The sequence below is a fragment of the Pelodiscus sinensis genome, chromosome 4, assembly GCF_049634645.1.
Source record: "Pelodiscus sinensis isolate JC-2024 chromosome 4, ASM4963464v1, whole genome shotgun sequence".
Lineage (NCBI taxonomy): Eukaryota > Metazoa > Chordata > Testudines > Trionychidae > Pelodiscus > Pelodiscus sinensis.
The window spans coordinates 127,176,604-127,189,560 of NC_134714.1; the positions used below are offsets into that span (position 1 = coordinate 127,176,604).

General features: G+C 54.0%; 1 protein-coding gene across 2 annotated transcripts; it reads right to left on the reverse strand.

The window, feature by feature from the left end:
• Window positions 1–824: 824 nt before the first annotated feature.
• On the reverse strand, window positions 825–11,128 carry LOC102462312 (glycine N-acyltransferase-like protein 3). 2 transcript variants are annotated; one of them, XM_006112960.4, is made up of 6 exons: window positions 10,974–11,128; window positions 10,600–10,728; window positions 8,465–8,572; window positions 4,673–4,793; window positions 4,236–4,356; window positions 825–3,294 (listed from the first exon to the last, which is right to left on the reverse strand). In XM_006112960.4, the coding sequence occupies exons 2-6, from the start codon at window positions 10,675–10,677 to the stop codon at window positions 2,838–2,840; spliced, it is 885 nt and encodes a 294-aa protein (XP_006113022.1). In that variant the 5' UTR covers window positions 10,678–10,728; window positions 10,974–11,128; the 3' UTR covers window positions 825–2,837. The 2 variants fall into 2 exon arrangements, with proteins under 2 accessions (XP_006113022.1, XP_006113021.1); XM_006112959.4 differs by having other exon boundaries at window positions 4,673–4,796.
• Window positions 11,129–12,957: the final 1,829 nt, after the last annotated feature.

Sequence of the window (12,957 nt, forward strand, 5' to 3'; positions counted from 1 at the left end):
CGTCACCCTTGTCCTCACTGCCTCCTCTCCCCCAAATATCCCTCTCTCTCTAGTTGTCCCGCTCCCCCAGATGTCTAGCCAAGCCACATGACTCCTAGACCCCTCAGACTCTTACGAGCCCAACAGATTTGAATCCTGTATGTCAGTGGCTGAAGCATTATGGAGAGATTGCACTGCCCAACAGATGGGCAAAAGTTAAAGGAGTTTACAGATCTCAGGCCATTTCTCAGAAAGTATCTTTTTATCTTACACTCACAGAAGAAAGTCGTAGCACTGCAGAGAGGAGGCAGGTGTGAGACTGCAAGAGGTCTACAGTCAGGCTCACAAAAGCTGGACAGGGGCTCCCAACTGGGAAAAGCAGGGAATACGACAGGGCAGGAATCAGGTGTACTAGCAAACGGGGAGGGGAGAGAGTGGCAAATTATTTGCCACTTTATGCTTTCTGGTGTAGCACTTTATTTCTCTTTTCATTTTAGTTTTTGTTACACTAGCATGCAGGGACAAACAATAACTAGCTGTATGATGCTGAGGCTTTCTGGAACAAGGTAATCCCATAGATCTTTTTGCAGCAGTTTAGAAAAAGAATAAAATCTACAAGGCCAATTTTACCCTCTGGTGTAGTTTCACTGGAGGCAGTGGATTTACAACCGATATATTGGCATTGGAAAAGGTTAAAAAAAGAGCAACAAAATGATTAGGGGTTTGGAATGGGTGCCATATGAAGAGAGATTAAAAAGACTGGGACTTTTCAGATGAGAAAGGAGGTGACTAAGGGGAGATATGATAGAGGTCTATAAAATCATGACAGATATGGAGAAAGTGAATAAAGAAAAATTATTTACTTGTTCCCATAACATTAGAACTAAGGGATCACCAAACAAAATTAATAGGTAGCAGGTTTAAAACAAACAAAAGGAAGTTTTTCTTCACACAGTGCACAGTCAACCTGTGGAACTCCTTGCCAGAGGATGTAATGAAGACCAGGACTTTAACAGAGTTCAAAAAAGAACTAGATACATTCATGGAGGTTAGGTCTTTCAATACTTATTAGCCAGAATGGGTAGGAATGGTGTCCCTCGCCTCTGTTTGTCAGCGGCTGGAAATGGATGACAGGGAAGGGATCACCTGATGATTACCTGTTTCTTGTTCACTCTCTTTGGGGCATCTCCATTGTCAGCAGACAAGACACCGGGCTAGATGGACCTTTGGTCTGACCCAGTATGGCTGTTCTTATGTCAACAGGAGTAAGCTGTGTTTTACATTCACACACCCAGCGTCTCATTCTTTATACTGAGAGTATCTCTCTCCTTTAAACCAGGTTAAGCAGTCTTTCTTTTCTATATTCCCACCATAATCACACACACTGCAATTAGTTTTAATATAATTTGTGACCCAACACCAGCCAACTTGATTACAATGAGCAAATTGTGGCTCCATCAGCTGAATATTCAACAAACCTAAGCAAAGCAGGAGCAAATTGTGCTTATATAGGCACACCCAGGGTCTCTCCCCATTTCCAGCTGACTGTAAAGGGCACATTCCTTCAGACCTGCTTACATGAGAAATATGGTGGGGTGGCTCCAACCAGTGCTCTTGGTTAGTTTTCAAAAGGAAGCCCTGGATATTTGACCCGACAGTTGTTGCTGCAGACACCAGTCCCCAGACCAGGTTGCGCACCCAGATCCCTTTGGCTTTTAGCCCTTCAGAGGTTACACACAAAGCCAACACTTTCTGGGAACATACAGCCCCTTTTCAGGGAAAATTTCATTTGAAAAACAGGAAACTTGTGTGGCCCTAGCTGTGATTCTGCCACTCCCATCATGCACATGGTCCCAGCCGTGCCAGGAAGCAAGGCCGTGAAACACTCAAAGACAGTGTTTCTTAAACTGTGTTCCGGCAGTCAGAGGTGTGCCACGGAGAACAACAGAGTTCAAAATCCTTGGTATTACTCAAAAATAAAAAAAATGTTTGGTGTTTCGTGGTCTTAAAAGGTTTAAGAAACACTGCTCAAAGGTGTCTGTAGCAATCAGTTTAATTGCAGCTGGGATCACAAAGCATGAAATGGTTCCTACTATCAGCCAATGACAGTGCGTGGAGTTAAGGGAATGTGGGTGCCTTGGCTGATTGGTGCTGAATTGAACAGGTCTGGATTGCTTTTGGGTGTAACCTCAGGTAAGGAGTCCTGGGGGACAGTGAAGTTTGGTTTGAGGATGATGAGCATCCCCGGGTCATATTTAACCCTTGAGTTACTGAGACAGACTTGACCTTGAGGCCCAGCACACCCCTCTCAAGGAGATGTTACTTACTGGAGACCAATTTTGCACGGCCCCTTCCCACCCTGTTTAAAACTGTGGTATCTGTATCATCTAGGGGATCAGGATAGATCTGATGAGTGCAGGCTGCCCCAGGCAGAGATGTGATGGGGGAGTATAGAGGGAGATCGGAGATGTCTCACAGAGGCTGATACATCTGGAGAATAGTGAGATGTAATATGGGGAGCAGGCTACCCCAGGGAATGCAAGGGAGGAGAAGCAGAGCAAATGCAGGTGAATACTTAGCTTGATTGGATGGAAGATCATTGAGCTGTGGCTGGGGTGTCTGGCAGAGGAAGTGGGGTGGGGCAATGCAGGGGAAGTGGGATGGGGTGCTGTGTGTATGGGCTGGGGGGGTAGCTTCTACCAAGGAGGGCAGGTTATGAACCTCAGAAGAGTAGCAGATCCCCCGTGGGGCTGTAGCTGGGAGATGTTACTGGTTCCACTGGGTGTAATACTGGTCCCCAGGTTCTTCCACCCCCTGCCCTGGGTTTCCCTGAGCCCCTTAATGGCTAGGCTGGGGACTCACGCGGGGGTTGTGGCTGGTCCTGGCTTGGGGGTTAGCGTGGGGGTTCTGTACAGCGCTGCGTTGTGGAGGATGAAGTGGCACAAGTTGGGCTGGCGGTGGAAGCCTTGCCGCTCTTGCAGCCTTTGCATGGTGTAGTTGTCCACGGCCACGTGGCCGTAGCTGGGATAGCCTAGTGCATGGAGCCGCTTGGCTAATACATTATTCAGCACCCCGTTGTAACCGCGCCCCCGGTGCTGGGGCACAGTGACGCTACGACCCATGGCTCCATACGTGTCTGAAATACTCCAGCTGACCAGCTGGCCAGCAGAGTCTAGGAGGCAGAAGTTCGGGAAGTGGCGGATCAGGCTGTCCATGAACCTCCTGCTGTACTTGTTCCCCCCATAGGGCCAGTTCTCGTTCATCACGTCGAGGTGGGAGACATCCAGGGTTGAGAGCCTCATGTTCGGATCCAGCCTGGTGGGGCAGAGAGCAGCAGGACCAAACTCCAAGTTTTAGGGCCCAGGAGTCAGGCCTCAATAGGGATATTTTAAAAAGATGCTGCGATTGTGGGTCTTCCTGGGTCGCTGAACACCCCTGACCCCTGGGTGTGACAATCAGTGTTGCCAACACTCCCAGGGCGGATCTCCTGCCCAGCAATTCATTCTGCCTCATCAGTTCTCTCTACATCCAGGGGCCTGCCAACTCTGTTCCCAGCTTCCCTTCTGCACCTGCTGGGGTCCTTCTGGCCCCCATTAGGTGCAGAAGGGAGGAAAATATCTGACTATAGCAACTCTGATTGGCTGCCTCTCTCAGAGGACTTACAGGGAAGAGCAGCCAATCAGAGTGGGGAGGCCTTTCAAGGCAGGGGGAATTTCCGTAAAAGTTCCAGCCAAACTCCAGGGACTCAGGAGAGTGACATGCTAACACCAAGTAGAGGGGGAATTGGCTGGCTCTGCAGGGTGGGGAATGGGACATGGAGACCATTCCTCATTAACCTGCACTGGGGCAGCTCTGCCTAATGTCCCCTGTGCCAGGTGGAACATGGTGCAGGGATGGGGGGGGGGGGGGGGCTCAGCCCCTTGCTGCCCAAACCCTGCCAGGCTGATGGCTAATGGCAGGATTGCCCTTCCCTAGGGGCTGCGTGTGGGGCCCCACTGGTGGCACAGATGCCATTTGGTTCTGGGTTTCTGGGGAGAGCTCGGGACCTTGGGCAGCAGCTGAACAGGGCTCTCCCTCCCCTGCAGTTCCTGGGCTGAGGCTGGGTTCACTACCAACCCCACAGGGATTGTGCACAACAGCCAGCCAGAGACTGGACATCCCAGCATCATATTGGCCAGTGGCCCCGCCTCTCAGGCTGCTCCCTGCTCCACCACTCCCCTCCACCGTGGGGCCCTGCGGCGCAGGCAGACACTGACCGGATCTCGGGTATGGAGCTGGGATCCGGGTGGAAGTAAGCGAAATAGCGGAACACTTCCAGCTTGACCCCCTTGTCCTTGGCAATGTCCCTGGAGGCTTCGTACAGCCCGTCACGGAGCCCTGCAGGAGGCAGCCATGGGCTGTGAGCCATGGGGACAGGGAGTGAAGGGTGATGAGAAAAGGGCCCATGTATGTGGGGAGCCCAGCCTGGTACAGGGGCCAGGTGGGGCAGGAGTTTGAGCTTCCAAACTCACCAGACCGCAGCCCAGCTCTGGCAAGGGGCTGCCCCATAGGGCTCCTGAGAGCATCCTTGCAACCTAGGGGGAGCGGAGGAGTTTGGGGCTGGTACTGTAGGGTGAGATCCGGGTGTTTAGCCCTGATAGGACAGATACTCAATTGCTGGGAGTTCTCCCCAGTGCTGTGGACTCCACATTACCATGGATACAGAAGGCGTGATCCCAGTTGACAGCCCTGCTCAGCAGCTCCCGGTAGGCACCCAGGTCCCGGTAGTATCCTGCATACATGCTGGTGTAGAAGTCAGAGCTGTCCAATGCCACCTGCTAGGGAGACATGGAGCCAAGTGGGGAACTTCCGAGACTGATCCCCGACCCCCGGACCCAGCCTGTCTTTCACCCTGGGGTTCCTCTGCGCAGGGTTTCTCAGCCTGTGAGCTGAGACCCAAGAATGAGTTGCCAGAATGTTTCAAAGGGTCAGCTGCCATCTGCTGTCCCATGGCACTGGATGGACTTGCCTTCCTACTCCAGGCACTGCAAGGTCGGGAGTCCCAGCACCACTCAGGTTTGGCTAGCTCGGCGGTCGTAGTGATGGCAGTCTGGGCAGATCAAATCTGAGTGAGAGGCACTGTGTCAGGTCATGATGGGGGTGGGACCAAATCCGTGCAGTGCTGCAGCTCCGGAGTTTGCAATGGCCAGAATGAAGAGCCAATACAGCCAGTAGCGGGCCTGGCAGACTCATCAGGCCCCTGGTCAATGTGGGGAGGTCCTGACCCCATGCTGCTTGGAAGGGGCGGGGTTTAAGGCAGAAGGGGCAGGGCTGGGGCTAATGCAGTGGGGGGGAATACTTTTTGATGAGGGGCCACTCCAAGATTTTGATAAGTGGCCAAGGGCCGTGCTTTTCAACGGAGAGGGTGTGGGGTCCGGGATGGAGGAGTTATGACCTGGGACAAGGGATTGGGCTGCAGGGTCTGGTAAGGAATATGGGAGCAGGACAGGATTCTGGCTTGGGGATGGGATGCAGAAAGGGATTGTGACAGACCCCCCCATGCTTTATGAAATGGAATTATGGACTTGAATATGCATAACTCAAAGGTGCTTTGAGCTAATTATTTCATGTAACCCATCGATCTTCATGTCATGCTCTAGTTCTGTTTATCTTACTTTGATGTATGTATCATGTGTGTGTGTAAAGTTAGACATATGGGGCTGCGTCTAGACTGACAAGTTTTTCCGCAAAAGCAGCTGCTTTTGCGGAAAAACTTGCCAGCTGTCTACACTGGCCGCTTGAATTTCCGCAAGAACACGGACGATCTCATATAAGATTGTCAGTGTTCTTGTGGAAATACTACGCTGCTCCAGTTCGGGCAAAAGCCCTCTTGCGCAAATGCTTTTGCGCAAGAGGGCCAGTGTAGACAACGCAGTATTGTTCTGTGCAAAAAAGCCCTGATCGCAAAAATGGCGATCGGGGCTTTCTTGCGCAAAACCGCGTCTAGATTGGCATGGACGCTTTTCTGCAAAAAGTGCTTTTGCGGAAGAGCATCCGTGCCAATCTAGACGCTCTTTTCTGCAAATGCTTTTAACGGAAAAACTTTTCCGTTAAAAGCATTTGTGGAAAATCATGCCAGTCTAGATGTAGCCATGGAGTGGGGAATACTTTGTGGGTTTTAAATGTGTGAATAAGAGACATGGAGGGTGTTACTCTCAATGTCTTGATGAGCAACTTTTAACAATCTCTTTTGTCCTTAAGTCTGAGCAGTGGTTGGTAGGGAGTGGCCTCAATTCTTTAAAAAAGAACAGGGGCCTGGGTCTTTTGGCTGGGCTGGAGACAACCCTGGTTTGGAGGGGCAGCTGGAAAAGAGGTTTTAGGGTGAGTTTGAAAAGTTTGTACTGAGGTTTCAGTGGAGAATTAGCCAAGCGGTTTTGTTTCTTTTGATTTGTAACCTACTTTGCTCTGCCTGGTCTCACTTATTACCACTTAAATCCTACTGCTTGTACTTAATAAAATCACTTTTATTTTCTATCAAACCCAGTGTAAATAATTGTTACCTGGAGGGGCAACCAGTGTCCACATTCCCCCTTTCATTGCTAAAACTTACCTAGGTAATTCATTGGGGGGGTTTGGTCCCATTTGGGGAGTGGTATCCCAGGAAGCTGGGCCCAAAATTGCACCCTTCTTGGACCTGAAGAGGTTCAGTGTCTGTTCTGCTTCTCGGGGGTCAGGGGGAGTAGGGTTACCAGATGATTTCAAACAAATACCAGACACACTTGATCTCAGATGGGGGAGGGGGAGATGGCCGGGAGGAGGTCAGGGGGAGTGGGGCTGGCCAGGGGAGATTGAGGGAAGAGCAGGGAAGAATTGGCCAGCAGGAAACAGGGCTGGCTGGGGGGAGCGGGGCTGGCTGGGAGGGGGTCGGGGGAGCAGGGCTAGCCGGGGGGGGACTGGCTAGTGGAGAGTGGGGTTGGTCTGGATGCTGCCCATCCCATGCACGGTCCCGGCAGGGCGCACAGGCAAGTCCGGCCCTGGGGACTCCATCCTGCCCCAGCCCTGCCCCCACCCTCTTCCTCTCTACTGCGTAGTTGCGTATTGCCTGGCTGGTAGACATGCTCACGCAGTGTGAGCATGTTTACCAGCCAGGCAGTATGCACCTACGTACTGATACTGATGATAATAATAAAACGTACTTAATTAGAAAATACTGGACATTTATATTTATATTTTCTCATTTGTTTCCCGGACAGAAAGCTCAAATACCGGAGTGTCTGGTTCAAAACCAGACACCTGGCAACCCTAGGGGGGAGGGGGCAGCGATCTCAGCTCAGGACCTCCGCTGGGGGAGACCAACGGAGCTGGCTCCGCAGGATCACGCAGTGAAAAGCCCCAGGGTGCAGGAAGGTGAGCGGCAGTGGTCATGTCTGCACTCCAGGAGGCACCCCCAAGGGGTCTTCTGTGACCTCACCCCATCGCAGGGATGCAGGGTCGGGGGGGAGGGGAGTTGTGACCTGAGGGAAGAGGGTGCAGAGGGTTTGGGTGGTAACCTAGGGCAGGAGATCGGGGTGCAGGAGAGGATTCTGGCCTGGGGAAAGATGTAGGAGGGGGTGCAGGAGGTAGTTGAGAGGGGGAATGGGGTGCCAAATACAGACTCTGGCTGGGAGGCACTTCCCTAAGCATTTCCAGACCAGCAGCGCTCTCAGAAAGGCTCCCCCCGTCCCCCCAGCAGCCCCAGAGCTGGCTGGCTGGCTGTGCCTGTGACTCTCTGTGCTGTGGGGAGGAGTAGGGAGAAACTTTCCATGCTCCCCCTGCTCCCAGCAAAATCTCTCAGCTTCCATTGGCCGGTTTCTGGCCAACGGGAGTTGAGAGATTATGCTGGGGGGCAGGAGGAGCCCCGTGAAACCTTTTCCTCCCTCCTTGTACCAGTGCCAGTGGCACTGCTTCCTGGCCAAATCAAAAGGCTTGGCAGGCCAGATTCAGCCCATGGACCTGATCTTGCCTGCCCCTGAGTTAGCCTCTCCCAGGCAGCCCTCAGTGTTACCAGGAGCGGGCCATACTGTGCTCCCATAGTGATTTAAAAGGCCCAGGCCTCCGGCTACTGCTGCAGGAGAGCTGGGCCCTTTTGTACTGCGGGGCCCCAGGGCAACTGGCGCCTTTATCCCCTTGTCAACAGGTTGCCTGCCAGCCTCACAGCGCTGGAGCTGCCATTGTGGGGCGAATGCAGGGCAGGACCAAATCTCCTGTGTGGGGGGGGGGGGGAGGCAAAATCTGACAGAAACCTCCCAAGGCCTCCACCCCAGACAATTGACTGAGTCCTGATAGGCCATAAAGAGTTACAAATGGGTCCTGAACTCGAAAACATTGAAAACCACGGCTCTGGATGGGAAAGATCCTAATCCCTGCCTCAGCCTCGTCGCCACATGATGGGAAGAAAATGTCACTCGCCAGCACCCGAGAGAGCCAGGCCCCCCCAGGCGCAGCACGGGGGGCTGTGGGGTGGCACCTCTTTGCGTGGCCCGGTGAGGATGGCTTTGAAGTCTGGCCATGAATCCACCAGCACCTCTTGTGCGACCGGGTTCCCGCGATTTATGGTCCTGACAGCACCGTAGACCTGCCAGAGACAAGAAGGAGTTGGGTGGGTCAGAGGCAGGGGTGCAGCAGCAATTCCAGCTCTCACCCCTATCAGGAGCCTGCGGATCAGTGCTAGATTTATGCACAAGATAAGTAAACTACAGGTTAGGGCCTTAGATTATGAGGGGCCTCTAAATTAAAAAACAAAACTAAACTAAATTTCATTTTTTGGTAATGCTATGGGGCCTCTTAAACTTGCCATAGTTTATGGCCTCAGCATGTCTTAATCTAGCCCTACTCCCGATATCTATGGGGGGGGGCCTTTATTATGATCTTCTGCTCATTGGAAGAGTTTTCTGCCACCTTCAAAACGGCCACCTTCTCATGTCAGCCCCTTTAGCAGCTTCTCCCGGTCTCCCTGGTCTGCTGGGGGGGGGTCCAGCAAAGCCGCTGGACCCCCCCCCCAGCAGACCGGGAGCAAAGCCGCCCAGGCGGCGGGACCCCTGCCACCTGGGAGGCTTTGCTCCTGTCCCCCTCCTCATTAGGATCCTGTCCCTCTCCTGCAGGGAGATGGGGAGCAAAACCTTGGAGCACGCCCGCAGCGGGACAGCCCAGGCATGCCTGGACTGTCCCGCTGCCCGTGTGCTCTGCGGCTTTGCTCCGCGTCTCCCAGGTCAGCAGACCAGGGAGACGGAGCAAAGCCGTGGAGGACTTGGGCAGTCCCGCCACCCCCGTCTCCCTGGTCTGCTGGGGGGGGTACAACTAGTGCCCCCCCCAGCAGACCAGGCTTTTCCTGCCTACCCCTGGGGTAGAGCAGCTGGGGGCTGCCGGGTTGGTCCCGCAGTGCCGCTCCGGACCAACCCAGCAGCACCCCAGCTGCTCTGCCCCAGGCGTCCCCAACTCAGCCGCTGCTGAAACTGACCAGCGCTGACTACAGGAAGCCCGAGGCAGAGTTGCTCTGCCCCAGTCTTCCTGGAATCAGCCGCTGATCAGTTTCAGCAGCAGCTGACTTGGGGACGCCTGGGTTTCTTAAGTTGAATCTGTATGTAAGTCAGAACTGGCGTCCAGATTCAGCCACGGTTGAAACTGATCAGTTTCAGCAGCGGCTGACGCCAGTTCCGACTTACGTACAGATTCTACTTAAGAACAAACCTACAGTCCCTATCTTGTATGTAACCCGGGGACTGCCTGTAACACCACAGGCTGCCCTTAGTCGATGGTCACGGCCCCACAACAATTTCAGGGGGCCAAGCCCAGGAAAGCCAGTTGCCCAGGTTTTGGGGAACAAAGAGTAAGGGGGGAGGGGAATGTGGGGAGCAGCAAAGAGAAGGGATTTGTGGGGGGGTGCACTAGGGATCAGTGTGCGGGGCAGAGAGTGTGCAAGGATTTGGAGGGGTAAGTGTTAACAGGAGACATGGGGCAGGGAAATGGAGGATAGAGCTGGGGGGGGGCATCCTTCCCCCCACCTTGCCTTTGCTCTCCTGGTTTTGAGGTCTGACCCCTGAATTGTACCACGAGTGCAGGTGGGGGTGGATGGAGGGAGGGGAGAACAAAGAGGGCGGTGACCCCCCTCCCCCCGACACTTGAGCCACGTAATGAGCACAGACCCGTGGAAGACCCCAGAGTGACCCAGCTCTCTGATTGGCTGGCACAAAGCCAGTCCATGCAGTGAGTATCTGGCACAGAGCCCACCTGTGCTGTAATTGGCTGATATGGAGCCAACTGCCCTGTGATTGGCTGGGGCGGTCCCACCGGGTATGCTGGGTGAGCAGCCAGAATGGTTGCTAGATTTGGACTTTGGCAGACACGAGGGTGAGGGAGGAGCTGGTGGCTGGGAGAAGAGCCAGTGCTGGAGGGGAGGGCGGTATGCTCCCCCTTCATCATGCTCCCCCTTCATCCACCACATGGGACAGAAGCACCTACCACTCCCTTCTTGGTCTCAAATCCATCTCCTGAGCGTGTGCGTGTGGGGAGGAGTGGGGGGCTTTCTGCTGCTCCTGCCCCATTTGAGGGTGTTCAGTCCTGTCCTGGGGGTATGGGCAGTGGGGCTAGGCATAGCCATGTCACCTGCAATGTCTCAGGTAGGCGCCTCCTCAGTGTCACCTCCAGTTGATGCAGCTTGGAGGAGCAGTTCAGGAGCAGCATCTCCGGTTGGACGGGCCCTGGCAGCTTCCAGGGGGCGTGGTGGGGAGGTACCTGGAGGAGGGGAGGAGAGAATCCCATCCGTTATGTGCGTCCATCCCCCCACCCCCAACTAACCAGAAGCAGGCAGGGTGTTTGTAACCTCTCATCCCCGCAACAATAAACCTATGATGATACACCAGTCTGGGTACAGCTCCTATGTTCCTCAGAGCCCTACAATAACAATCCCTGCCTTTGGCCCCAGCCATGCCGGAGGAGGTCTGTGTAGGCCCAGGGTTACCCAATTAGTTCCCACTCACCTGGGCAGCCTCTGTGCCAGAGTAAGAAGCAGTCCTGGGGAGGAGGAGGGAACAGGGTGCCTATGGGGCAGTGAGGTCCCTGCCTGGCAGCATCTGGTCCTTTCCCTCGTGAGCTGTTCCAGCCTCTTATACTTGAGCTAATGAACCATTAACAGAGTCTGTGCCTGTCCAGGAGCCAGGGACGTATGTGTGAAGTCACATGGTACCATTGGGTTCCTTCAATGGGGTGGGGGCAAGACAATTTCTTACAGCCAGTGGAATAAAATTCTGAAGAAACATGAGGACGGCCAGGAGTGAGGCACAGGCAACCAGCTTTGCTGTTTCTCCTCCATCCCAACCCACATCCCCTATTGTCCAGGCCCCGGGCTTTTGCACAGCAGCTCTGCTAACTGTCTCTGAGCCTTCACCCTGGCTGCATCCTGGCCTCTGGTCTGTGTCTCCCCCAGCCTTGTCCCCTACCCTCTCTGACTGTTTTGCCCATGCTGTGGCTGGGATTTCAAATGGGTCTGGCCTATGACGAGCTGGAATCCCTTGGGGATGGGGTGTCGTGGTTTGTTACCCACGAGGAGCAAGGCAGTCAGGATCCACAGTGACCCAGCATCACATGTGTTACTTCGCTGGAATCCAGCATCAAAGAGTAAGAGCTAAAGGAAGGAAGGGACCATAGCTTGGCTGGTGAATTGTGGCTTGGACAGTGTGGCCTAGGTTTGAACCCTCATGTCTCTGGGCTTAGAGCCTTCCTGTGCTGGGGCCAGCAGGATTACAAGTACTACTCAGGTTAGAAACGCAGGCCGGTTTCCAGGGTTCCCTGTAAGCTGTGTGGCAGCATAGCCCAGTCAGGGGCTCAGGACTCCATACACATAGCAGCCTGACTGGGTGGGGCTTCTGGGACTAGTGACCCTCAGCACGGGGAAGGGGAGAAGGGGCTGGTGATGCCACCCTCAGGCCTGAAGCCGTGGAGGGAGGCAGAGCTACCAGCTCTCTGATAGGCTGACATGGAGCCAGCTGGCTACGCTGGGTGAGCAGCAGGAATTGGTGCTGGGTTTGGACTTTGGAAGACACAAGGGTTGAGTGAGGTGGGGGCAGCCTGTGCTTGTCGGGACAGACCCGCCCCCTCCATGTTATCCACTGAGCTTGTGCCTACCCAAAGCCAACCATCCCCCCCCCCATCCATGGGGAGAGAACATTCTGCCCCGCTTCCACCCCTGTTCCAGGAAGTGGCAGATGGGGGGAAAGACAGGTCCATGTTACTGGCAACATCTTGACCAGGCTCCTCCGTAGTTTCCCCTCCAGCAAACAGGGCCGACAGCCACTGCAGGCCCCAGGGCAAGATGAGGGGGCGGTATTTCAGGAAAAGGTGTTTATACTGATTGCTGAGTAAAACAAGCCATGATATAGCTGTGAAGCAAGGGCAAAGTAACAGACCTCTTTGAGCCTGAATCAATTGTAAGACCCCAGTGTGAAACTCAAGTTCTAACAATACATCCAGCAAAGTTTAACTTTGGACATTGGCAAATCTCCAAGGAGTGGAAGGGCTGCCTGTGATGGACCGGGCCGTGTCTGGGCACAGCTGAGGGAATCCGCTCAGGGCGAATTGCTCAAATCCGGGGCTCCTTACAGCTCCCAGACTGGTGACCTCTCCAAACAGGCCACAAACCAGTCCCACAGAGCGCTTCATCAACCTGCCTGAAGCCTCACGAGCAAAACCCCTCCGACACCCCAGCAATATCCGTGCCCCAGATGGCCCCGGGCCTCATACACAGGTGGGGGGTCCTAGCACCCAATCCCACCTACCCCGGACAAGTTCTGTCCGGTTCCAAGAAACCAGCCACAGATCCCTGGTCAATTTACCCTCTGGACCTTACCCACAAATCACGCTGGGCCAATCCTTTAGCATCTAACAACTAAAGGTTTATTAACACAAGAAAGAAAAGCATGAGAGTAAGGTTGTTAAAGAATAGTACGTTACATGCACCGAATCTCC

What these genes read in the sequence shown, in the direction of transcription:
- LOC102462312 (XM_006112959.4), bottom strand. Translation starts at nt 10,677, where the DNA reads ATGCTGCTCCTGAACTGCTCCTCCAAGCTGCATCAACTGGAGGTGACA. An exon ending in TCACCGGGCCACGCAAAGAG is followed by an intron (nt 4,797 to 8,464) that starts GTGCCACCCCAC and finishes ATGTCTCCCTAG; the next exon opens with CAGGTGGCATTGGACAGCTC. An exon ending in AGCTCCATACCCGAGATCCG is followed by an intron (nt 3,295 to 4,235) that starts GTCAGTGTCTGC and finishes CTGCCCCACCAG; the next exon opens with GCTGGATCCGAACATGAGGC.